The sequence below is a fragment of the Argopecten irradians genome, chromosome 2, assembly GCF_041381155.1.
Source record: "Argopecten irradians isolate NY chromosome 2, Ai_NY, whole genome shotgun sequence".
Classification (NCBI taxonomy): Eukaryota; Metazoa; Mollusca; class Bivalvia; order Pectinida; family Pectinidae; genus Argopecten; species Argopecten irradians.
Genome location: NC_091135.1, coordinates 66753218 through 66778665, shown reverse-complemented (window position 1 = coordinate 66778665; position 25448 = coordinate 66753218). Strand labels below are relative to the sequence as shown.

At 37.3% G+C, this 25448-nt stretch overlaps 1 protein-coding gene across 5 annotated transcripts in view; it reads right to left on the bottom strand.

The window, feature by feature from the left end:
* LOC138316270 (puratrophin-1-like) overlaps positions 1–25448 on the bottom strand; it is a 169186-nt gene that overhangs the window by 84710 nt on the left and 59028 nt on the right. For 3 of the 5 annotated variants that reach the window (XM_069257897.1, XM_069257899.1, XM_069257898.1), the window contains one exon: positions 15948–16446. In XM_069257897.1, coding sequence (XP_069113998.1) covers positions 15948–16446 — 499 coding nt within the window. Of the gene's footprint in view, positions 1–4708; positions 7902–15947; positions 16447–22502; positions 22658–25448 lie in introns of those variants that run through there. The other 2 variants (XM_069257900.1, XM_069257896.1) reach the window with 2 other exon arrangements.

The following is a 25448-nucleotide window of genomic DNA, read 5'->3' as shown; positions in this document are numbered from 1 at the left end:
TTAATGTAAAAAGTTGTCAAAGAGAACATAATCCTGTGTCTTAATGTAAAAAGTTGTCAAAGAGAACTTAATCCTGTGTCTTAATGTAAAAAAGTTGTCAAAGAGAACATAATCCTGTGTCTTAATGTAAAAAGTTGTCAAAGAGAACATAATCCTGTGTCTTAATGTAAAAAGTTATCAAAGAGACTTAATCCTGTGTCTTAATGTAAAAAGTTGTCAAAGAGAACTTAATCCTGTGTCTTAATGTAAAAAGTCAAAGAGAACATAATCCTGTGTCTTAATGTAAAAAGTTGTCAAAGAGAACATAATCCTGTATGTCTTAATGTAAAAAGTTGTCAAAGAGAACTTAATCCTGTATCTTAATGTAAAAAGTTGTCAAAGAGAACATAATCCTGTATCTTAATGTAAAAAATTGTCAAAGAGAACATAATCCTGTATCTTAATGTAAAAAGTCAAAGAGAACATATCCCTGTGTCTTAATGTAAAAAATTGTCAAAGAGACTAAATCCTGTGTCTTAATGTAAAAAGTCAAAGAGAACATAATCCCTGTGTCTTAATGTAAAAAATTGTCAAAGAGACTAAATCCTGTGTCTTAATGTAAAAAGTTGTCAAAGAGAACATAATCCTGTGTCTTAATGTAAAAAGTTGTCAAAGAGAACTTAATCCTGTGTCTTAATGTAAAAAGTTATCAAAGAGAACATAATCCTGTGTCTTAATGTAAAAAATTGTCAAAGAGAACATAATCCTGTGTCTTAATGTAAAAAATTGTCAAAGAGACTAAATCCTGTGTCTTAATGTAAAAAGTTGTCAAAGAGAACATTAATCCTGTGTCTTAATGTAAAAAGTTGTCAAAGAGAACATAATCCTGTGTCTTAATGTAAAAAGTTGTCAAAGAGAACATAATCCTGTGTCTTAATGTAAAAAATTGTCAAAGAGAACTAATCCTGTGTCTTAATGTAAAAAGTTGTCAAAGAGAACTTAATCCTGTGTCTTAATGTAAAAATTGTCAAAGAGAACTAAATCCTGTGTCTTAATGTAAAAAGTTGTCAAAGAGAACTTAATCCTGTGTCTTAATGTAAAAAATTGTCAAAGAGAACTAAATCCTGTGTCTTAATGTAAAAAATTGTCAAAGAGAACATAATCCTGTGTCTTAATGTAAAAAGTTGTCAAAGAGAACATAATCCTGTGTCTTAATGTAAAAAGTTGTCAAAGAGAACATAATCCTGTATCTTAATGTAAAAAGTTGTCAAAGAGAACTTAATCCTGTGTCTGAATGTAAAAAGTTGTCAAAGAGAACATAATCCTGTGTCTTAATGTAAAAAGTTGTCAAAGAGAACATAATCCTGTGTCTTAATGTAAAAAGTTGTCAAAGAGAACTTAATCCTGTGTCTTAATGTAAAAAGTTGTCAAAGAGAACATAATCCTGTGTCTTAATGTAAAAAGTTGTCAAAGAGAACATAATCCTGTGTCTTAATGTAAAAAGTTGTCAAAGAGAACATAATCCTGTGTCTTAATGTAAAAAGTTGTCAAAGAGAACTTAATCCTGTGTCTTAATGTAAAAAGTCAAAGAGAACATAATCCTGTGTCTTAATGTAAAAAGTTGTCAAAGAGAACATAATCCTGTGTCTTAATGTAAAAAGTTGTCAAAGAGAACTTAATCCTGTGTCTTAATGTAAAAAGTTGTCAAAGAGAACATAATCCTGTGTCTTAATGTAAAAAGTTGTCAAAGAGAACTTAATCCTGTGTCTTAATGTAAAAAGTCAAAGAGAACTTAATCCTGTGTCTTAATGTAAAAAGTTGTCAAAGAGAACTTAATCCTGTGTCTTAATGTAAAAAGTTGTCAAAGAGAACATAATCCTGTGTCTTAATGTAAAGAGTCAAAGAGAACATAATCCTGTGTCTTAATGTAAAAAGTTATCAAAGAGAACATAAAGAGAGATAGAGCATAAAAATGATACTCCTCATGGGACAAAGTACTCAACTCCCAAAGAACTACAACAGACAAAGTACTCAAGGCCCAAAGAACTACAATAGACAAAGTACTCAAGGCCCAAAGGACTACAACAGACAAAGCACTCAAGGCCCAAAGAACTACGACAGACTCATTAACATGGCCTTACAGCTTCTATTGTCTTTGGGAATTAACTTTAAATTGCTATCACAGAAGCAGAAAGCCAGTGTGGAAAACCAGGACAATCTAGTGAAAAGTTGTTAGTAATTTTGTAATTATTTTGTATAGCTATTTCCCCTAGATGTTTATGTAGTTTATTTAGTTGTGTCTGATGTTCTTATTTATTCTGATGACAGGGTACAAAATGTGTCTGACTCACAATGGATGTTAATTTATTTATTTATATTTGGCAAAATACAACATGAGATTTAATGAAACTATGCCCATATTATAGAAATATACATAAGCCTTGTAGAATATAACATGTGTTTGAGTAGATATACCTCAAGACTTAAGCAATACCCCACATACTCGTATGGTATGGATTTACATGTCATAGGGGTAGGACTGTGAGTAAGCACAATCTATAGAAAACACCATGCCATCTTTTACCGGTACATACAGGTATCAACTCTCAGTGAAGAACTAATATTAGAATCATGAAGTTTTTTCCAAAGTATGCCAAATAGCAAATTGCAACTATTTCCTGTTGCTTTGGGCAGGATTCCAATTCTAGTTCACCATTGACAAGGCTACCTGTATGATAGCAATAATCTCTTACAGTAACTAGCTTGCTGTACCTACCATCTGTCCTAGACCTAGTGATATACATGTCTAGATAGAACCTGGATTTGTGGTGGGATTAGTAGAGTAATGCTATCAGGGATTAGGGCATTAAGGCCAGGAGACATATAATGATATCATATATTATCAGGTGTCATTGTAAAACCTGTTGAGGCTAGATTTTGATCTTAACACCACATTTTCCTGTTATGTAAGTGGTATATAATTGATTGAAGTAGAGGGCTTAAAGGTATATAAGGCAGCCAGATGCCACATGCACTACCGATAAATAAAGCCTACAGCCTCTGGTGCTGATTCTAATCAATATTACCTGTCACCATATTCTCTTTGTTATAGAAATATTGTCATTTCACATAAAAGTACATTTCTATCATCTGATTAGAAGATATCTTAAGAAAATAATCCAGTAACTTTTAATTTTTTTTTATACAGATGAAAGACTTCTGCAAGTACAAAAATCTATAGAATGGCTGCAAGTCATTAATTTTGAACTCTTCCCTTTAAATTATATTTCCTGAAATATCCATATCCCAATCTTTATACTTGTCATAATTTAAGAGTATCTACAGTTATGACTATCTAACGTTTTGGACATTTACATGAGTATCTACAGTTATGACTATCTAACGTTTTGGACATTTACATGAGTATCTACAGTTATGACTATCTAACGTTTTGGACATTTACATGAGTATCTACAGTTATGACTATCTAACGTTTTGGACATTTACATGAGTATACAAACAGTTATGACTATCTAACGTTTTGGACATTTACATGAGTATCTACAGTTATGACTATCTAACGTTTTGGACATTTACATGAGTATCTACAGTTATGACTATCTAACGTTTTGGACATTTACATGAGTATCTACAGTTATGACTATCTAACGTTTTGGACATTTACATGAGTATCTACAGTTATGACTATCTAACGTTTTGGACATTTACATGAGTATCTACAGTTATGACTATCTAACGTTTTGGACATTTACATGAGTATCTACAGTTATGACTATCTAACGTTTTGGACATTTACATTAGTATCTACAGTTATGACTATCTAAACGTTTTGGACATTTACATTAGTATCTACAGTTATGATTAGTATCTATCTTACGTTTTGAACATTTACATGAGTATCTACAGTTATGACTATCTAACGTTTTGGACATTTACATTACAGCTGATACAAACAATAAGCAGCATCAATGTGGTCAACTAATGGGGAAGAATCAGCAGCCAGTAAAACAACTTGCAGACAGAGCATGCTTTTTGATAACATATCAAAACAGATTGTGACAGAGTTACTGCAAACAACTCAAACACATGTTCTACAAGGTTTATGTATATTAACAGCCCCACACAACTCAGCAACACAACATCCCCTTCACTCCCCCTGTAATTCTTATAGCCCCTCTCCCCACCTTCCACACCTCAACATTTATCAATGTCTCCTTACCCCACAAGTATGAATCCCCATTTCCGCCTATTCTTACATAGCTCCCCTCCCCACCTACACATCTTTATAACATTTAAACCCTAACCTCTAACCTTATACTCATGACCCCTACCCCCACCCCATTTACTCGTCCCCAACCCCTCACCATGTCCTTACCCACAGACCCACATTTGAACCCTAATCTCTTTACTATATATACACCTCCCCTTTGATCCTTACAAGTAACCTATTTGACAAACAAATCACATCACTACATTTTCCCTAAGATTGAATACACCACAATTAGCAACATGAAAGTTATATGATTACACGTTTTTACTATTTTTACTACAAGAGATAAACATCAAGATAAAGCATTTCAATGTTGTAAATCCCTATCTGTTGGCAATATCAGTACAACTGAATGGCAGATTACATCACTTCCATTTTATATCTGGCTCATTGATATAAAATCTGAGTAACTGATAGATAACAGATATGTAAGCTTACCCAGATTTAGTGATGGCGGGCGTATCTTATTGTGACCAAGCTTATCACTCGCCTGTGCACGAAGTACATCACAACTTTTACACCTTCCTCTGTCTAAAGATTTTAATTCCGTGGTACTCATTTCACATGCTGTAGATTTTAAATCCAATGTATCAATTCCACGATCGGAGAACTTTATTTCTGAAGCACCAATTTCACCTACTGAAGTATGAATTGCACTAGTACTAAACGATTTACATTTTCCAGACACAATCGGGACACAAAACATTGGACATTCCGACAAACTTTCTGCAAATCCTTTTAATCCTTCAGAGAATGAGGAGACACGATTTCCATCAACAAGACCCGTTCTGGATAAATCCACTGGGTGTTGAGGAGGTTCAACATAAATATTATCCTCCGATTCGAGACTAGTTGTCAATGAGCTCCCCTGCGAGGAGTTATCTTTCCTTATTGTGGAGACACAATCACAGAACGAATCATCCGTACTTTGCTTTCCTTCACTTTGGCTGTCCAGGTGTGGACCACTTGATTCCTTACTGGTTGTTTCGTCAAGTCCCAGGGAGTCAGCTGAAGCGGAGGAGACAGACAGATCAGTGGAGGATGGGTCTGGGGTATAGTACTTATCTAATGAGTACAAGTCATCATATTCATCACAACATGTCTCCAGTTTACTGCTGTCTTCATCTTCATCGCAGGAGTCCAAGTCCAAAGTGACCAGTCCAACTGAAGGACTGTTCAAAGTGACCACACCAGTCGGGCTGTCAATCAGAAATCTTGATTGATCAATCACAGGTGTACAATCTTCACTGGCAATAGGAGTTACCGTGTCCTCGTCCAGGTAACACTCCTGGTCTGGGGCTAAAGGGCTGTGGGCCCGAGACAGCTCCCTATAATTACACGCCCCAGATTTTAGACCTAGGGCATTCTCCACCCCAAGGCCCCTTGTATCAGATTTAAGACTTGATGGGCTGTGAAGGTCCTCTGTGCCTTCATCACAGTAAAACCTTACAGCTGGTGGCTTATCCATTAGACCTGTAGGATTGTCTGCTGGTGTCTGAGGATCGCCATGACCATCGCCATGACAATCGTGGGTGCCTGGAGTACCACTTTCTTCCATCATTGTTTCATTTGTTTACACGACATTGTGTTGACTGAAGTCTACATAAACATGGGTGATTAATGGCCTGATGACTTCAGGCTGACCATTAAATGACCATCCAGTGGACATCTTTATATGCTCAATTCACAATGACTCTATCATCAACAGGAAGTGCTATACCTTTACAAATTTCTATGTGTCCATTATTTAATCTCACCAATTGGCCAGGCCGGCACCCTGACATACCCTACACACCAATCTCACAGCTTGACCTGGGAGATAATCCTGGCAGGAATTAACTCTCAGTGTTAATCACTCTGTCCATTTATCCTGCAGAGTTATAATCCCATGTGAGTATATTCAGACCTATATATGGATAAATTACATCACAGCTTTAGCCAGCACTGGCTCGAGTGTTTGCTCACAGATCTCAAGGCATTCACTGTGTTGTTAACTCCATGTCAATACCAAATGTGTGTGCTGCTCCTCCTCACTATTTTGACAAACACAGCAAATGATACCAATGAACATCAGAATGATAAAACATGATGTTCATTATAACATCTAACATCAGGGGAACAAATCCTTGACAAAATCTGAGCTGCTCTGAGTGGCTATAATGTTGGTACAACAAACCAACAGTCATTCCACATGTCCTTAGGAGAGCTATGAAAAATGTACCTACACAATTTAAATGCCACACAACACCAGCAGTGAGATGGTCCAGCTATTCAGTAACTGGTCACATTGAGAGATCACCATAAGGTTTCCATCGATTACAGAACACATCTTTATCCCTAATATTAAATCCTCTCCCCACGTCTCCCCTCTTCAATAGCAATAATAATATGATATTCAAATAAATGCTATTTATAGAGCATAGTATTTTCCAGTTGAATTGTATTGAAACTTTGCCATTGATTGGTTGCTGCTGTACACACACACAGATGATAATACGATATATGGTACGGACGGTAACGGTTGTGTAGTATGAATTATTCCCGATATATCTGTCCCTCGATCTATTTTTGTAACTCTGTATCAATTGTTACCAGTTGTAAGATCTGAATATGTCCACATCGTATAATTTCACATGTAACTTTCCTGTATTCTTTATCCTTCCAAAAGAAAATTGTTCATCTTCTACATAAAACAGTGTCTCTGTTCCTAATTTAATTAAGAATAACCTTGTTTGGACCTCTCCGTCTATATAATGTGTCTCCTTATAAAGCTAGATTTTTTTCAATCTCTTGCTCCTGCAGGTTTCTACCCAAGTGAAAACATAAAAGGAAACACAGCTTCCTTTGTGTAAAATGTTTTCAATGTAAGAGTATAAAGAGATCCTTCCTTTTTTCACTTAATACTGCAGTTTTCCCCAGCACAGTTGATCAATATGTGTTCTGGTAGTGTTACAGAGTCTAGATTCCTATGTAACAGGCTTACATCAAAGTCAGTATGTGTCACAGTCGTGTTGCAGCAGTTCGAGCATTAATTAATGTTCTGACAAGTTAAGTACCCAATCAAATGAAATATATTATGCATCACTCAGAATACATTACAACATATGCACCACCAGGTTTTATCAGAACATATACACTGTTAACTGACATTATCTAAAACCTCGACAGATTAGTCCACAATTTCACATATAGTGTATTCTCTCAAACAAGCAATGTCTCCAGATAATGTCCACTCCGATGCTGAAAGTGTATACAACACTGTACCAGCCCTTGCTTGAGATCAGCATCTACACACTGACTATGTCCACTACTGTCAATACAGACCCCTGTAGTAGGCTATCTATGTACTGGACAGACTCCAACATGTAAGTAGTACATCTGGTCTACTGTCCTCTGTATCCACTACTAAACAGTTACCAAACCTCCTAGTTACTTCCTAAATTCACCTCCAATGGCTTACGTTGTCCAGCTAACTGTCATATAATGTCCACTGTATCCTACAATTTTTCCCGGGAACTGTTGTTTATATCTCTGCGATATCACTAGGTCATCCTAAAGGAGAGGACAAAACCTTAACTCCATGGAATGACTCCTTTTCTATATGTCCATTCACTCCACACTGTCCACTGTCCACTTGTGACCCCCACTGTCCACTGTCCAGTTTGACCCCGCTGACTATATCTGCTCCCTAAGATAAACTGGCTATAGTGAGGGATCCTCTACAGAGTCCCCAGCTGTCTGTACTACCATGTGTAGGAGAACAATAACCATCCTACAACAGGGGAGATGTCAAAACCAAACAGCACAGCTGACATTTGATGTCATTCCATATAGAGATAGGCTGCATGTATCCCCCTCTTTACATAAATTAACTTAGTAAAATACAGTTACCAGTGAACTGAACACTACTGCACATGTATATTGATCTCAGCCATCATCTAGTACAATGGGGTAGCTAAAGGAAAGCTGTCAAAATCAGCTCAGATTTCTCAACCAGGTATTTGGGTATCTAATCCAAGTGTCCAAACAGTGGGGTGTGTAAACTAGGTGTCCAGATAGTGGGGTGTGTAAACTAGGTGTCCAGATAGTGGGGTGTGCAAACTAGGTGTCCAGATAGTGGGGTGTGTAAACTAGGTGTCCAGATAGTGGTGTGTGTAAACTAGGTGTCCAGATAGTGGGGTGTGTAAACTAGGTGTCCAGATAGTGGGGTGTGCAAACTAGGTGTCCAGATAGTGGTGTGTGTAAACTAGGTGTCCAGATAGTGGTGTGTGTAAACTAGGTGTCCAGATAGTGGGGTGTGTAAACTAGGTGTCCAGATAGTGGGGTGTGTAAACTAGGTGTCCAGATAGTGGGGTGTGTAAACTAGGTGTCCAGATAGTGGGGTGTGTAAACTAGGTGTCCAGATAGTGGGGTGTGTAAACTAGGTGTCCAGATAGTGGGGTGTGTAAACTAGGTGTCCAGATAGTGGGGTGTGTAAACTAGGTGTCCAGATAGTGGGGTGTGTAAACTAGGTGTCCAGATAGTGGGGTGTGTAAACTAGGTGTCCAGATAGTGGGGTGTGTAAACTAGGTGTCCAGATAGTGGGGTGCAAACTAGGTGTCCAGATATTTAGTGGTGTCCAAACTAGGTGTCCAGATATATAGTTGTGTCCAAACTAGGTGTCCAGATATATAGCAGTGTCCAAACTAGGTGTCCAGATATATAGCAGTGTCCAAACTAGGTGTCCAGATATATAGCAGTGTCCAAACTAGGTGTCCAGATATATAGCAGTGTCCAAACTAGGTGTCTTAACAGTGGGGTGTCCAAACTAGGTGTCCAGATATAAAGCAGTGTCCAAACTAGGTGTCCAGATATATAGTGGTATCCAAACTAGGTGTCCAGATATATAGTGGTGTCCAAACTAGGTGTCCAGATATATAGCAGTGTCCAAACTAGGTGTCCTAACAGTGGGATGTCCAAACTAGGTGTCCAGATATAAAGCAGTGTCCAAACTAGGTGTCCAGATATATAGTGGTATCCAAACTAGGTGTCCAGATATATAGTGGTGTCCAAACTAGGTGTCCAGATATATAGCAGTGTCCAAACTAGGTGTCCAGATATATAGTGTGTCCAAACTAGGTGTCCTAACAGTGGGATGTCCAAACTAGGTGTCCAGATATAAAGCAGTGTCCAAACTAGGTGTCCAGATATATAGTGGTGTCCAAACTAGGTGTCCAGATATATAGTGGTGTCCAAACTAGGTGTCCAGATATATAGTGGTGTCCAAACTAGGTGTCCAGATATATAGTGGTGTCCAAACTAGGTGTCCAGATATATAGCAGTGTCCAAACTGGGTGTCCAGATATATAGCAGTGTCCAAACTAGGTGTCCAGATAGATAGTGGGGTGCAAACTAGGTGTCCAGATATATAGTGGTGTCCAAACTAGGTGTCCAGATATATAGTGGTGTCCAAACTAGGTGTCCAGATATATAGCAGTGTCCAAACTGGGTGTCCAGATATATAGCAGTGTCCAAACTAGGTGTCCAGATATATAGTGGTTTCCAAACTAGGTGTCCAGATATATAGTGGTGTCCAAACTAGGTGTCCAGAGATAAAGCAGTGTCCAAACTAGGTGTCCAGATATATAGTTGTGTCCAAACTAGGTGTCCAGATATAAAGCAGTGTCCAAACTAGTTGTCCTAACAGTGGGATGTCCAAACTAGGTGTCCAGATATAAAGCAGTGTCCAAACTAGGTGTCCAGATATATAACAGTGTCCAAACTGGGTGTCCAGATATATAGCAGTGTCCAAACTATGTGTCCAGATATATAGTGGTGTCCAAACTAGGTGTCCAGATATATAGCAGTGTCCAAACTAGGTGTCCAGATATATAGTGGTGTCCAAACTAGGTGTCCAGATATATAGCAGTGTCCAAACTAGGTGTTCAGAGATAAAGCAGTGTCCAAACTAGGTGTCCAGATATATAGTGGTGTCCAAACTAGGTGTCCAGATATATAGCAGTGTCCAAACTAGGTGTCCAGATATATAGTGGTGTCCAAACTAGGTGTCTAGATATAAAGTGGTGTCCAACTTAGGTGTCCAGATATATAGCAGTGTCCAAACTAGGTGTCCAGATATATAGTGGTGTCCAAACTAGGTGTCCAGATATATAGTGGTGGCCAAACTAGGTGTCCAGATATATACTGGTGTCCAAACTAGGTGTCCAGATATATAGTGGTGTCCAAACTAGGTGTCCAGATATATAGTGGTGTCCAAACTAGGTGTCTTAACAGTGGGGTGTCCAAACTAGGTGTCCAGATATATAGTGGTGTCCAAACTAGGTGTCCAGATATATAGTGGTTTCCAAACTAGGTGTCCAGATATATAGTGGTGTCCAAACTGGGTGTCCAGATATATAGTGGTGTCCAAACTAGGTGTCCAGATATATAGTGGTGTCCAAACTAGGTGTACAGATATATAGTGGTGTCCAAACTAGGTGTCCAGATATGTAGTGGTGTCCAAACTGAGTGTCTATACTAGGTGCATGAATGCTGAAGAATCCAATCTAGCTGTCCGAATAGTGAGGTGTCTAAACCAGGCGTCCAAATACTGAGCTGTCAAAACTTGGTGATGTGTCCAGAGATTAAAATGTCCTGTGATCCTAGAAAGGGAGTCTATATGGTAATAACTATTCTTCTGTTTGATACACCACCTAGAAGACTAGAATCCAGTCCTCACACAACCTCAGAACTTGTCTTACTAGTCCAGCACCTGGTAACACACTGCTGCAGTAATTTTCCCCTCCATGTACTTGAATAATGCCAATGTCTTTGATGTAGATTCACAGAAAATTTACTGAGAAAGACAAATTGAAAAGTATGCATCTGTGTAACTAATAATTTGGTAGTAATCCCATGTTTTATAGAGTGGAATTTCTGCTGTTCATTGGACCTATTGGTTGTAAAATAGTAACATTTCCCCAGTATTAGTAAGATACAATTTTCTTCTCACTTATGGTAGTCAATGTTTTCTTATTTCATTTCCTGTGAATCATTTCTAACATAATGAACCACATTAAAATGGTTTCTTTCATCAGAAGACAATTTCATATCTCACACCTTTTACATAGAGATTTCCATCAATGTGTTTATTTTTAAGCTTGTGTGTTCCCAACAAAAGTCCTGCATTTCGGGTTATCTATAGAGTGGCCACCAAACCCTAAGTTGTTGATAAAAGTTCTTCACTAGATTATCTTCCCCTAGTTTGAAACGTAGGCTAGATTCATATTAAATTTTAGTGATTTTTTCAATATTCAAGCGACTTTGTGGCAAGACTAGGTTATCTACAACATTGGAGTTTGTTGCAGTTGGATGTATCTACCCTAACTCTGGAGTTGTTGGAGTTTGTTGTAGTTGGAGTTATCTACCCTAACTCTGGAGTTATTGGAGTTTGTTGTAGCTGGAGTTATTTACCATAACTCCGGAGTTACCTTTCCTGACCATGGAGTGATTCTGGAGTTATCTCATCTTATTTTGGATTTACCATTCCTGCATTAGCATGATAAAGGCCTAGGGTGACAAGAATAAGAGTCTAGCTAGGGGATAATTTAACATGTTCCATTTTCATTTGTTAGAGGTTAATAAAGAACACTTACAATTAATTACCTCCACAGAAAGGGCACTGAGGCAGGTTATAAGGAAAGAGGCATTGATTATAGTGGATCACTGAACATGAGTTCAACATTACACTGAGAAGTAACATTAATGTTGAGAAAAATTATGAAAACAATATAAGCAGGAAAATGTTTTCAGCAAAATTACAAAATTGGACAATGACTGATGTGCTCAACTGTCCTCTTAATATATTCTAAACATCCCTCCAGTCTCTATTTACTCTCAGGGAAATAAATTGATAGTTAATATGCCCTGATTTCCATTAAAGTCACATATGGCAAACACAGGACATGGGAAAACTCTAGGGCAACCGAAAATAACCTGATAAATTTCAAATCGGGACAGCTTTATCCTTTGAAGTAGCTAGCATTTTAAATGGACTGGAAATATCTGGTCTTTAAATTCACCCAAGATATAAATTAATCCCAGTTAAGGCAGCACAAAGCTGTAGTTGGTCATTTATTATACTTGTCCATTTTGTAGTGGACAAAAGACGACTGACCACCTCATTATCTGCCCATCAACCCTATCTGTCCATGACAATACATGTTCCCCCATAATGTATACAGTATATTGCCAGATTTTCCCATAAGTCTCCAGGTTATTCTACATCTATGCATACTCCTCAAACTGTTGGAATTTTCAATTTTGTGTAATATATTCATTTAAACTTTTACATGTATTTTGTTTTTGGTTATTATAATTTGGGGATCTTTCATTAAGAATATTTATTATGAGATTTAGAGATTTTTGTCACCTGATCCCCTGTACTTTATTGACATCCTAATATCAGAGGAGATATAGGTAATTATATTGGAGAAGACTTTTAAATCTGTCAAGATTTTTAATCAGTGTTAATGATTTAATCAATTAGCAGACAACTGAGCTGTACATCATGGTATATGACTGACTTAACTTGATCTTCAATAATGACTCCTATATCATGTCGTCAAATTACAAAGTTTTTAAACAACTTACTGTACCCTTGGTCAATACTAACTGCAGTATATCGCTAGGCTTGGGAGAACTTCTCTTTAGCTTGACTGATTGAGCTTCAGACTAGCAATCCATAGGTCCCGAGTTCAATCCCTGGCAGAAGCAGGTATTATTGTAAATCTTGCACCTTGCTCGGGAATGATACTTAACGGTACTTGCAAAGGAATCATTGTGACCCCTGGAAACTCAAGGAAAAGTTGATTCCTGGAGGGGGAGTATGTAACCACAGTCAACACTAGCTGCAATAGGGAGAACTTCTCTTTAGCTCGATCGGTTGAGCGTCAGATTAGTAATCCAGAGGAAAAGAGTTTGATTCCTGGCAGAAGCAGGTATTAAATTAATTGTAAATCATGCCCCCTGTTACATTACAGTAATATCAATTGTCGTCTTTCAACACACCATAAGACAATTATCAAATAAATAGGCTAAAAAATTAAATGTAAACAGAGTGACTGAAGTTGACACATTATCATAGAAAATTTCCTCAGTTCATATCGTAATGATCATAATTCCTAGGCCTGCAGTAACTGATGACAATAAACTGACACCAAATGGTAGTATACAGTCAGCATGAATATACAATGTGGGTGACAAATGAATACAATTCACAGTAAATCATCTAAATTGCATTTCCTAGATATTCAGACACTTCTGCAGATACTTTTTATACAATTTAGAAATGTTAGAGAAATCAGAGAACCACAATCACTATGTTGTTATATTAATATCTCTAAACATTTTATACAAAGAAGTGGAATGATGGAACTGTATAAATCAGCTGTTTAGATCTATGTGAGGCCTACAGCCAGACCACTTACTATATATGACGGTATGAGTTACCTCCCTTATATGACTAAGCTATTTACTACTGCAAGACCTAAACCTATATAATTCCCAGGTATCACATCTCCTTTAAACTTCTGACTTATGTTTTAAGGAGACTGAACAATGTATGGCATACTAAGATAAGGGTTATAATATATATCTTCCATTAAAAATAGAAATTTCAGAGACAACATCCAGTGCTTTAACTTATAAATCAATGTACGGTTGAAAATTCAAATACAATCTCCAGTTAATGTTCTAGTAACATTTAACTATGAAGTGTTACTCGACTACAATATCAGAACATGTAGTAACAGTTTGAATATGTCAAAATGACGGATCGACAGCTGTCAATCAAACCATCCATGTAGCGCATGTGACTTTGCATTTTGTGTTGTGTATGCTACGACATTGCAAAGGTACACGTACGTTTGCCAACAAGAGACATTACTACATGCTGTCTGATGATCTGTCATCAATACATTTATGTTCTATGTAGATGTACGTTTTGCTTCTATGTCAATTAAAATAATACATTTATGATAATTTATAAAGGACACATAAATTATGACTCATTTTACCTTATATGGCATTGCTTACTAATTTTTAATTTGATATTTAAATTAGTTGCAGTTTTAATTGCAGCTTTAATCAGTTTTAGTCACCTTTTCTGCATTATACCAAAGCAATTAGCACCATTGTAAATTATAATAATATGAGTAGTTGCTCATTTCCCTTAAAAGTTTTACATATATAGCTGAAATACAATTTCCCCTTGAAATCTGAATAGAGCACTTTGCATGTTGATGACTATGTCCCAATGTATCAAATTTGTACCCAGGGAGCTACAGAAGTGATTTTCATGAAGTTGTGATATTTTATGGTGAGGTCAAAAGTCCATTAGTCTTTATTCACATTTTAGTGATCAGACAAAAACTCATTTTTTTGGAAATTGCTCGGATAAGCTATTAAGGAAACATCGCTGACAGGAACATGAGCATAACGTATTACTGACGACAAATATATAAATTTAATACCAGGTTCCTGTGTACAGGGTATAGTTAAAGTCATTAACGATGTCTGGGCATCACCTGTACAGGACACACCTGTGTGGATCTCACCTGATTTCACCTGTAGGTAACCCTTAACATACACCAGTCAGGGTGTCTTTACATACACACGGATTTCTATCCTAGATTGTGTGTTCCATAAAAATAATTCTATATCCACCATAACAAGTAATCAGGTAATCACATCAAGTCATATTTATATTTCCATCACATAATTAAGGTCCTTGATGTCAAGGTCAGAGAGACCTTATGGTAGTTCACTGATCATTGGCAGTGCAAGCTTCGTAGAGGTATCTTTACTGGTAAGGCCCAGACAAGAATCATTGGCAGTGTAAGCTTTGTAGAGGTATCTTCACTGGTAAGGCCCAGACAAGAATCATTAAAAGAAACTGGGCGCAGAGACAATGATGATTTCCTTCATCAGGACAAATTATGAAATAAAATCACAATTAACAAAATAAATGACTAGAACATTTGAGCTTTGATGCCATTCATAGTATCATGAGGTCATTGTGTACATATGCAAGAATACCTATTTATCAAACTACCAGCAAAATTTTCCAGTTTAAATGGGCGCCTTTGTTTTATGATGTACTCATATTACCGTCTATGTATAAGGCTCATACAATACATTGCGAGTCAATGTTTATCAGTAAAATGACTCATGTCTGCCAGCATTTAATTAATATCAGATAAAACTATATCAAACACCATTAGTTAATCACTCTGCTATATACCGGTATCTTTGTAATACTTTATTAGCGATGTGAGGGGAAAGTAGTCAGAGGGCTATGTGGGAGGATTACTAGGCACTAGTAATGGCCATAGGTCTGTGGTTGTTTCCAGGAACTCTGACTTTTCTATAACCAGTAAAACCTGGCACATCCTAATAAAGACCTAGAAATATCTGTAACCAATACAGTGGTCCCTGCCTCCATATGAGCAGGATAAGACTGGACATTGGAAACCTAACAATACCAGAGAAAGTCATATTGAATTGCTGACAATGGATAAATACAGTTCAGCAAGGCTTCAGGAACAAGATATTACCTACCTTAAAATAAATTTATCAAAATAAAAATTTCCATTACCAAAAGTATCTTGAAAGTCAAAACAATCTGCTTTATTCTTACCTGTTTTTGGTAAATGACCTTGACCTTGATTTTGATGACCTTGACTGTGCTGCCGTTGTGCCTTCAGCTTGGCATAATGATTAGACCAGGAGGGTGTGGGTGCCCCATCCCTGGGGCTGTCTCTCCTGTTCTGTTGACATTTGTAACACATATCTGGGGTAACATCCTTTAACACGAGTCTCGACAGACTCTCCTCGAACCCTACCAGACATTGCTGTAATAGCTGGCTGAGGTCTTCATTTGATTTGACCTTGACCTTTAGCCAGTCCATTGTGAACATTTCCTGTAACTCGTCGTCAAGGACAACCACTTCTTGTATTCCCACATCGGATTTATACTTGACTATAAGATGGAACTGGCCAGAAAGTGTGTGTCTGATATAAAAATAGAACTGGCCTGTTGAAATATCCTGGAGGTGAAGGTCACTAAGGTGAACCAGCACACTTCCTTTGTAACTTAGTGGCCAGTTGGAGTGGCACTCACAGGGGTCTGTAACACTCTACAATGACAAAAGTTTTCACAAAATTAAACACAGCTCATTGAGACTCGATCTGCAACGAAATAAAAACGCAAGATTTAACGATAGCATTGTCTTTTAGGATGTCTTTTATCCAGAGTTATCTTCTCCTGAGATATCATCTGAAAATGATGCTATATATATATCAGAAATTGCTTGTATGTTACACCCTAATTTGAAATACAGACACAGTCTGAGATACAATATAATTAACTATTAATTGCCTTGAGCCTAATTAATCACTTCTGTAGCTACTTTTTTGATAAACATTTCAACATAATTGAATCTGTAAGTATAAAAACTTCTTTACAACATACGTGATTTATAAGTAGAGAATGTTCTACCATTCCCCCTACAGGTATTACACTGGCTGTAAGTATAAAAACTTCTTTACAACATACATGATTTGTCAGTAGAGAATGTTCTACCATTCCCCCTACAGGTAGTACACTGGCTGTAAGTATAAAAACTTCTTTACAACATACGTGATTTATAAGTAGAGAATGTTCTACCATTCCCCCTACAGGTATTACACTGGCTGTAAGTATAAAAACTTCTTTACAACATACATGATTTGTCAGTAGAGAATGTTCTACCATTCCCCCTACAGGTATTCCACTGGCTGTAAGTATAAAAACTTCTTTACAACATACATGATTTGTCAGTAGAGAATGTTCTACCATTCCCCCTACAGATATTCCACTGGCTGTAAGTATAAAAACTTCTTTACAACATACGTGATTTGTCAGTAGAGAATGTTCTACCATTCCCCCTACAGGTATTACACTGGCTGTAAGTATAAAAACTTCTTTACAACATACATGATTTGTCAGTAGAGAATGTTCTACCATTCCCCCTACAGGTATTACACTGGCTGTAAGTATAAAAACTTCTTTACAACATACATGATTTGTCAGTAGAGAATGTTCTACCATTCCCCCTACAGGTATTACACTGGCTGTAAGTATAAAAACTTCTTTACAACATACATGATTTGTCAGTAGAGAATGTTCTACCATTCCCCCTACAGGTAGTACACTGGGTGTAAGTATAAAAACTTCTTTACAACATACATGATTTGTCAGTAGAGAATGTTCTACCATTCCCCCTACAGGTAGTACACTGGCTGTAAGTATAAAAACTTCTTTACAACATACGTGATTTATAAGTAGAGAATGTTCTACCATTCCCCCTACAGGTAGTACACACTGGCTGTAAGTATAAAAACTTCTTTACAACATACATGATTTGTCAGTAGAGAATGTTCTACCATTCCCCCTACAGGTAGTACACTGGCTGTAAGTATAAAAACTTCTTTACAACATACATGATTTGTCAGTAGAGAATGTTCTACCATTCCCCCTACAGGTATTCCACTGGCTGTAAGTATAAAAACTTCTTTACAACATACATGATTTGTCAGTAGAGAATGTTCTACCATTCCCCCTACAGGTATTCCACTGGCTGTAAGTATAAAAACTTCTTTACAACATACGTGATTTATAAGTAGAGAATGTTCTACCATTCCCCCTACAGGTATTACACTGGCTGTAAGTATAAAAACTTCTTTACAACATACATGATTTGTCAGTAGAGAATGTTCCACCATTCCCCCTACAGGTATTCCACTGGCTGTACATGATAAATGTATCCTGATGAGTCAGTGTATCCATATTTACTTTTACCAGTATCAGTTACACCTAAAGTCATCCAAATACATTTCCATCAATTCCTAATTGTTCCTTTTTCATCACTTACACGGTAAGATGTCCTATTAAACATTCCAAAGGACAGATCACTTTCTAAAATTGTTCATGATCAACTTTAGGAAATGCTTTACATGTGTTAAAAACATCAGTTCAATTACAGAAATTTGTTTTAAAATTTTCTTCTTAAACTGTCAGAGAACTATCAAATAATTAACAAGAGGCCAATGGCCTCGTAGCACGATGGTTCAGTTAATTAATGTTCAATGATTGGTTTTGACTAATATTCTTGATTATCACTCATATGCACTGTTTAAACTAATAATTAATTAGGACAATTCAAATGACCACTGGTATTTAATTGTTATCAATGTTGGTATTAAAACAATCATAAAATTCTTTCAAGACAGATGTCATTCATCAAATGTTAAGTTATATATAGATCAACAGTTTTATAAAAATATTGATTTGTGCAGAAAAGTTTTTTTTTTCTGAGCAGGATTTTAGTGTGAGCGTATGCAGAAGCAGCATCTTCTTAATAAGAATATTGTTGGGACCAATTCAAATAGCATCAACTTAACTTCAATATTAGAAAATTTAACAAGAGGCCCAGAGGGCCTGTATCGCTCACCTGGTTTGTAATGCCAAATAATTTTTTGAATACAGGTTCATTGTTTCTTTTCTGAAGGAATTTTAATATTACCCTCTAAATCCCCTATTGGGCCCCACCCCTCCTGCCCCCTGGGGGTCAGAGCCAAAATTTATACAAGTTCTGTTCCCCTTCCACAAAGGATGTTTCTGGCCAAATTTGGTTACATTCCAAGCAGAACTCTATGACTAGTAGCGATTTAAAGAATTTACCTCTATTTCCCCTATTGGGCCCCACCTCTCCTACCCCCGGGGGATCAGAGCCAAAATTTATACAAGTTCTGTTCCCCTTCCCCCAAGGATGTTTGTGGCCAAATTTGGTTACAATCCATGCAGAACTCTATGAGAAGAAGTGATTTAAAGGATTTACCTCTATTTCCCCTATTGGGCCCTGCCCCTCCTGCCCCCTGGGGATCAGAGCCAAAATTTATACAAGTTCTGTTCTCCTACCCCCAAGGATGTTTGTGGCCAAATTTAGTTACAATCCATACAAAACTCTTGGACAATTAAGTAGCAATTTATAGAATTTACCTATAATTCCCCTATTGGGCCCCGCCCCTCCTGCCCCGGGGACCAGAGCCAAAATTTTTACAAACTCAGTTCTTATTCTCCCAAGGATATTTCTGGCCAAATTTGGTTACATTCCATGCAGAACTCTATGACAAGTAGCGAATTATAGGATTTACCTCTATTTCCCCTATTGGGCCCCTCCCCTCCTTCCCCCGGGGGACCAGAGCCAAAATTTATACAAGTTCTGTTCCCCTCCCCCAAGGATGTTTGTGGCCAAATTTGGTTACAATCCATGCAGAACTCTATGAGAAGAAGTGATTTAAAGGATTTACCTCTATTTCCCCTATTGGGCCCCGCCCCTCCTGCCCCCGGGGGGTCAGAGCCAAAATTTATACAAGTTCTGTTCCCCTACCCCCAAGGATGTTTGTGGCCAAATTTGGTTACAATCCATGTAGAACTCTAGGACAAGTAGCGATTGATAGAATTTACCTCTATTTCCCCTATTGGGCCCTGCCCCTCCTGCCCCCGGGGGGTCAGAGCCAAAATTTATACAAGTTCTGTTCTCCTACCCCCAAGGATGTTTGTGGCCAAATTTAGTTACAATCCATACAAAACTCTTGGACAATTAAGTAGCAATTTATAGAATTTACCTATAATTCCCGTATTGGGCCCCGCCCCTCTTGCCCCGGGGACCAGAGCCAAAATTTTTACAAACTCACTTCTTATTCTCCCAAGGATATTTCTGGCCAAATTTGGTTACATTCCATGCAGAACTCTATGACTAGTAGCGAATTAAAGGATTTACCTCTATTTCCCCTATTGGGCCCCACCCCTCCAGCCCCCGGGGGGCCAGAGCCAAAATTTATACAAGTTCTGTTCCCCTTCCCCCAAGGATGTTTCTGGCCAAATTTGGTTACAATCTATGCAGAACTCTATGACAAGTAGCGATTTAAAGGATTTACCTCTATTTCCCCTATTGGGCCCCGCCCCTCCTGCCCCCGGGGGGTCAAAGCCAAAATTTATACAAGTTCTGTTCCCCTTCCCCCAAGGATGTTTGTGGCAAAATTTAGTTACAATCCATGTAGAACTCTATGACTAGTAGCGATTTAAAGGAAATGTTGACGGACAGACGGACGGACGGACGACGGACGGACGGACGACGGACGCCGCGCCATGACATAAGCTCACCGGCCCTTCGGGCCAGGTGAGCTAATAAAATTCAAAATTTAACAAAGCTTTTTATTCAAATTTATCAGAATATTGTTATATGATAAAAAATAATTGGGGAAATATTTTCCTGTATGATTGCTTATCGATATCACACATGTACAACTATGTAAAATCAAAGTGTTAAGTTGACTAGACTTTTAAAAGATACCTGCTGGAGGAGGGCTTAATTCATTATAGGTGACCAAAAAAAATCAAAGATGTTTGGCTGTCCTGGTTATAAGAGGTAAACTGAATTTGCTTCAATACGTTTAAATTTATTACTTATCTTTTATCTCATTTTCTTCAACACAATATAAATTTCACAATTAAGATAACAATGCATAAGTTGTATTGGCTGGGTCTCGGCACAATGGAATGTGTACTACGGTCAACAAATTGACATTGGCAGCTACAGTCGAGCCTTTCCCAGGGCCTTGATAACAAAATACATTAATTAACTCTCAACCATTGTTTTCCCTTTAACAGTAAATGGTATATGTAACACATTTACACACACATATAGGCCTATAAACAGCATCTAGATGAAACTAGGGCACCTGACTTGTGACACTGTCCAGGGAATATAGATTATCCAACACAGGTAATTATGATGTCATGACACTTTGAGTAACATATTAAAGAATAGAAAAATAATGAATATTTCTTAATTGCCTTAATCTTTTCTAAAACTATATTTCTTTTGTATGAAGTGGTTCCGTCGGCCATATAATTTCCCATAATGCATTGTGTTTCTCATTTAAATATTACTATAGACAAAGAAGGAATGAAATATATTTTAATTCCTCAAAAATACAGTTTATGTCTGTTTGTCGCCAAGTTTTATCAGTTCCGTCCTTATCTATAACTACATGTCTGTGCCAAATTTCATTGCTGTAATGGTGTATAACTTGAGATATCCTGTTCACAAGGTGATTTTCAAAACTAGGGGGTATGCTATAAGCTACATGTACTACGCTCCATCATGCTAAAAACAGGATCTGTCTACATCCAAACTAATTCCAGAAGTAACATACATTGGTGCAGTTATTAGATTGCATGATTCTCTAATATTGTTGTTAACAATATTTATGAATACGGGATATCAGGTTCATTGAGAGATCATGCAGCTCTTTCAGTACATACAGGGACAATGATGGCACTTCAGTCTTTATAGGTTCAAAATAAATTCTATGCTATAATCAAATAATCTGAAGTCTACAAATATTAATCCCAGAATCCTTGTCTTTGATTCAGATTGAAATCCTTATCAAACCACATGTAATCTAAGATCCTCATTAAATATCAGGTAAAATCCTCATCCTCAATTAAACACTCGTTAAACGTAAAGAATTATATTAATTATCAGGTAAAATCCTCATTAAATATCCTCAGTAAAATCCTCCTTAAATATCCTCTGTAAAATCCTCATTAAATATCATGTGAAATCCTCTTTTAATATCCACAGTAAAATCCTCATTAAATATCAGGTAAAATCCTCATTATATCCCAGGTAAAACACTCATTAAAACACTCATTAATCATAAAGAATTATATTAAATTCCAGTTAAAATCCTCATTACTCTGCTGGTAAAAATCCTCATTAAATTCCAGATAGAATTCTCATCAAATTCCAGGTAAAATCCTCATCAAATTACAGGTAAAATCCTCATCAAATTACAGGTAAAATCCTCATCAAATTCCAGATAAAATCCTCATCAAATTACAGGTAAAATCCTACTTAAATTTCACATACCAGTGATGTTTTCACCAACTTAAGGTGAACACCTACAATAAAGTTACAATGTAAGTTAAAATACTCATCAAACTTCAGGTAAGATGATTATAAAATACATGCAGGTACAATCCTGTAATACAGGAACTTTGCACAAGAAAGCATTCTCCTGTAAAATCTTAGTAACACTTTGTAAACAGGTAGAAATTTGTTACATGTAGAACGTTTCTTACCCTAGGTCCTCAAGTCCACGATCTGTCTGACTGTTATAAGTGGAAGATCAAAGTATAACTATGTATAGAAGACATCCACTATCCATTGAATGTTATTATAGCTTTACTATCAGGTATCATACACTAATATACAGTCATTGCATATCAGGGCAGTACGCCAACCAACACAGCCTGTACACCTACACTGCATAGCCCACAACAAAAATAACAACAAAAATGTATATACAGGCTCACATTAAGATGTTTGCAGTGCAATACCGAACTGTTAATGAAATTTGTAATGTATCCTTACAAACAAGAGGCCTGTGAGGCCTGTATCACTTAACTAAATATTTCAGTTATTATAGCAGACTAAGGGAACTTTCAGCTTTATTGAACATTACTTCTTCTGTCCTCCAAAAAGATTAATGACACAGTTAATGGCCTTTGGTCAAAATCCATTTAGTACATTGAGAAAAGTAGTGATTTTCATGAAATGTTGACTGAGAACAGATTAACTATGCCATGGCATAACTTTCATGGGCCAGGTTATACTAAAAATTGATGCACATTAGAATTTTCAATATTTCAAAACAAATATTTTACTCTAGAAAATTATGATATCCTTGATGTGCGTGAGGTGGTGGGAAAGTGCATTTTATATGTAGGTGTGACATTGGTCATGTAAGACGATATGGCTCAAGTTTGTCTGTGTCTAAACCAGGGATTAAAAAGACCAGCACCTAACGTTTACTACAACATGTGTACATTGTTACTTTTCTGTATCAGCAAGGTAGACCGCTAACAACGATAAGATAAAGCAGGAAAATCAATTAAATCAAACAAGTTTTAAATGCTTTTCTCACACTGATCAATATCACTGAATCTTATTAGGAATGAATTATCAGCTAACAAAAAAACTGAAACAAAAAATCTCCTGTATTTGTTGATATCGGGTCATGAAATCTATATCTACTGCCCTGGCTGTAACTGTACAACTTTACTGATATAATCTGTGTACCAACACTGTAGAACTATCAAGTAACTTTGACATTTGCCTTTTACTTAACCTTATAAACTCAGAGTTTACCAGATAGAAAGAGGTGGAGGGCCAGTGGAATGTCGTACACCTTAACCACTCAGCCACCATGGACCATGTTGAACACCTTAACCACTCAGCCACCACAGACCAGAGGTGGAGGGCTAGTTTCAGAATATTGGAAACCTTAACCACTCAGCCACTGGGACCCAGAGGTGGAGGACTAGTGTCAGAATGTTGGAAACCTTAACCACTCAGCCACTGGAACCCAGAGGTGGAGGACTAGTGTCAGAATGTCAGACACCTTAACCACTTAGCCACCATGGACCAAAGGTGGTAGGCTAGTGTCAGAATGTTGGACACCTTAACCACTCATCCACCATGGACCAAAGGTGGTAGGCTAGTGTCAGAATGTTGGACACCTTAACCACTCATCCACCATGGACCAAAGGTGATAGGCTAGTGTCAGAATGTTGGACACCTTAACCACTCATCCACCATGGACCAAAGGTGGTAGGCTAGTGTCAGAATGTCAGACACCTTAACCACTCAGTCATCATGGACCAAAGGTGGTAGGCTAGTGTCAGAATGTCAGACACCTTAACCACTCAGTCATCATGGACCAGAGGTGAAGGGCTACTGTCAGAATGTTGGACACCTTAACCATTCATTTCAGCCTTTTAGAATAAACTAAACAATCTTTTAAAGTTTTGACATACCTGTACAGTTCTATTCTAAACCAGGTCAGTGACAACACGCCATCGGTAAAATGATCATTTAGTCGTAATAGGTGTAGTACAAACATTCTAGGTGTGTTTTCTACACAAATAAAATGTTTTTGTAGGTCAGTTTATGACCTACCTGTAAGTGGCTATAAGTACACCAAAGTGCAACCACACATCGAGATTTACTACAAAACACACTCCACTGGTGCTGATTTTAGGATCATCAAGGTTGTAAGTGGCTATAAGTACACCAAAGTGTGAACACATCGAGATTTACTACAAAACACACTCCACTGGTGCTGATTTTAGGATCAAGGTTGTAAGTGGCTATAAGTACACCAAAGTGTGAACACATCGAGATTTACTACAAAACACACTCCACTGGTGCTGATTTTAGGATCAAGGTTGTAAGTGGCTATAAGTACACCAAAGTGTGGACACATCGAGATTTACTACAAAACACACTCCACTGGTGCTGATTTTAGGATCAAGGTTGTAAGTGGCTATAAGTACACCAAAGTGCGGACACATCGAGATGTACTACAAAACACACTCCACTGGTGCTGATTTTAGGATCAAGGTTGTAAGTGGCTATAAGTACACCAAAGTGTGAACACATCGAGATTTACTACAAAACACACTCCACTGGTGCTGATTTTAGGATCAAGGTTGTAAGTGGCTATAAGTACACCAAAGTGTGGACACATCGAGATTTACTACAAAACACACTCCACTGGTGCTGATTTTAGGATCAAGGTTGTAAGTGGCTATAAGTACACCAAAGTGCGGACACATCGAGATGTACTACAAAACACACTCCACTGGTGCTGATTTTAGGATCAAGGTTGTAAGTGGCTATAAGTACACCAAAGTGCGGACACATCGAGATGTACTACAAAACACACTCCACTGGTGCTGATTTTAGGATCAAGGTTGTAAGTGGCTATAAGTACACCAAAGTGTGGACACATCGAGATTTACTACAAAACACACTCCACTGGTGCTGATTTTAGGATCAAGCTAGGGTATAAAGTGGCTGTTACAATTGTTGAGTTTTTGCTCAAGAGCAACAGTTATTCCTGTAAAGTGTTCAAAGTTCATCCTTTATTCAACGGAAAAATCTCATAAATAGATTACTGTAAACCTACTTATTTTTGCGCCATCAAATTTGAGCACAAACTGATTTTTTTAAATATAAGAATG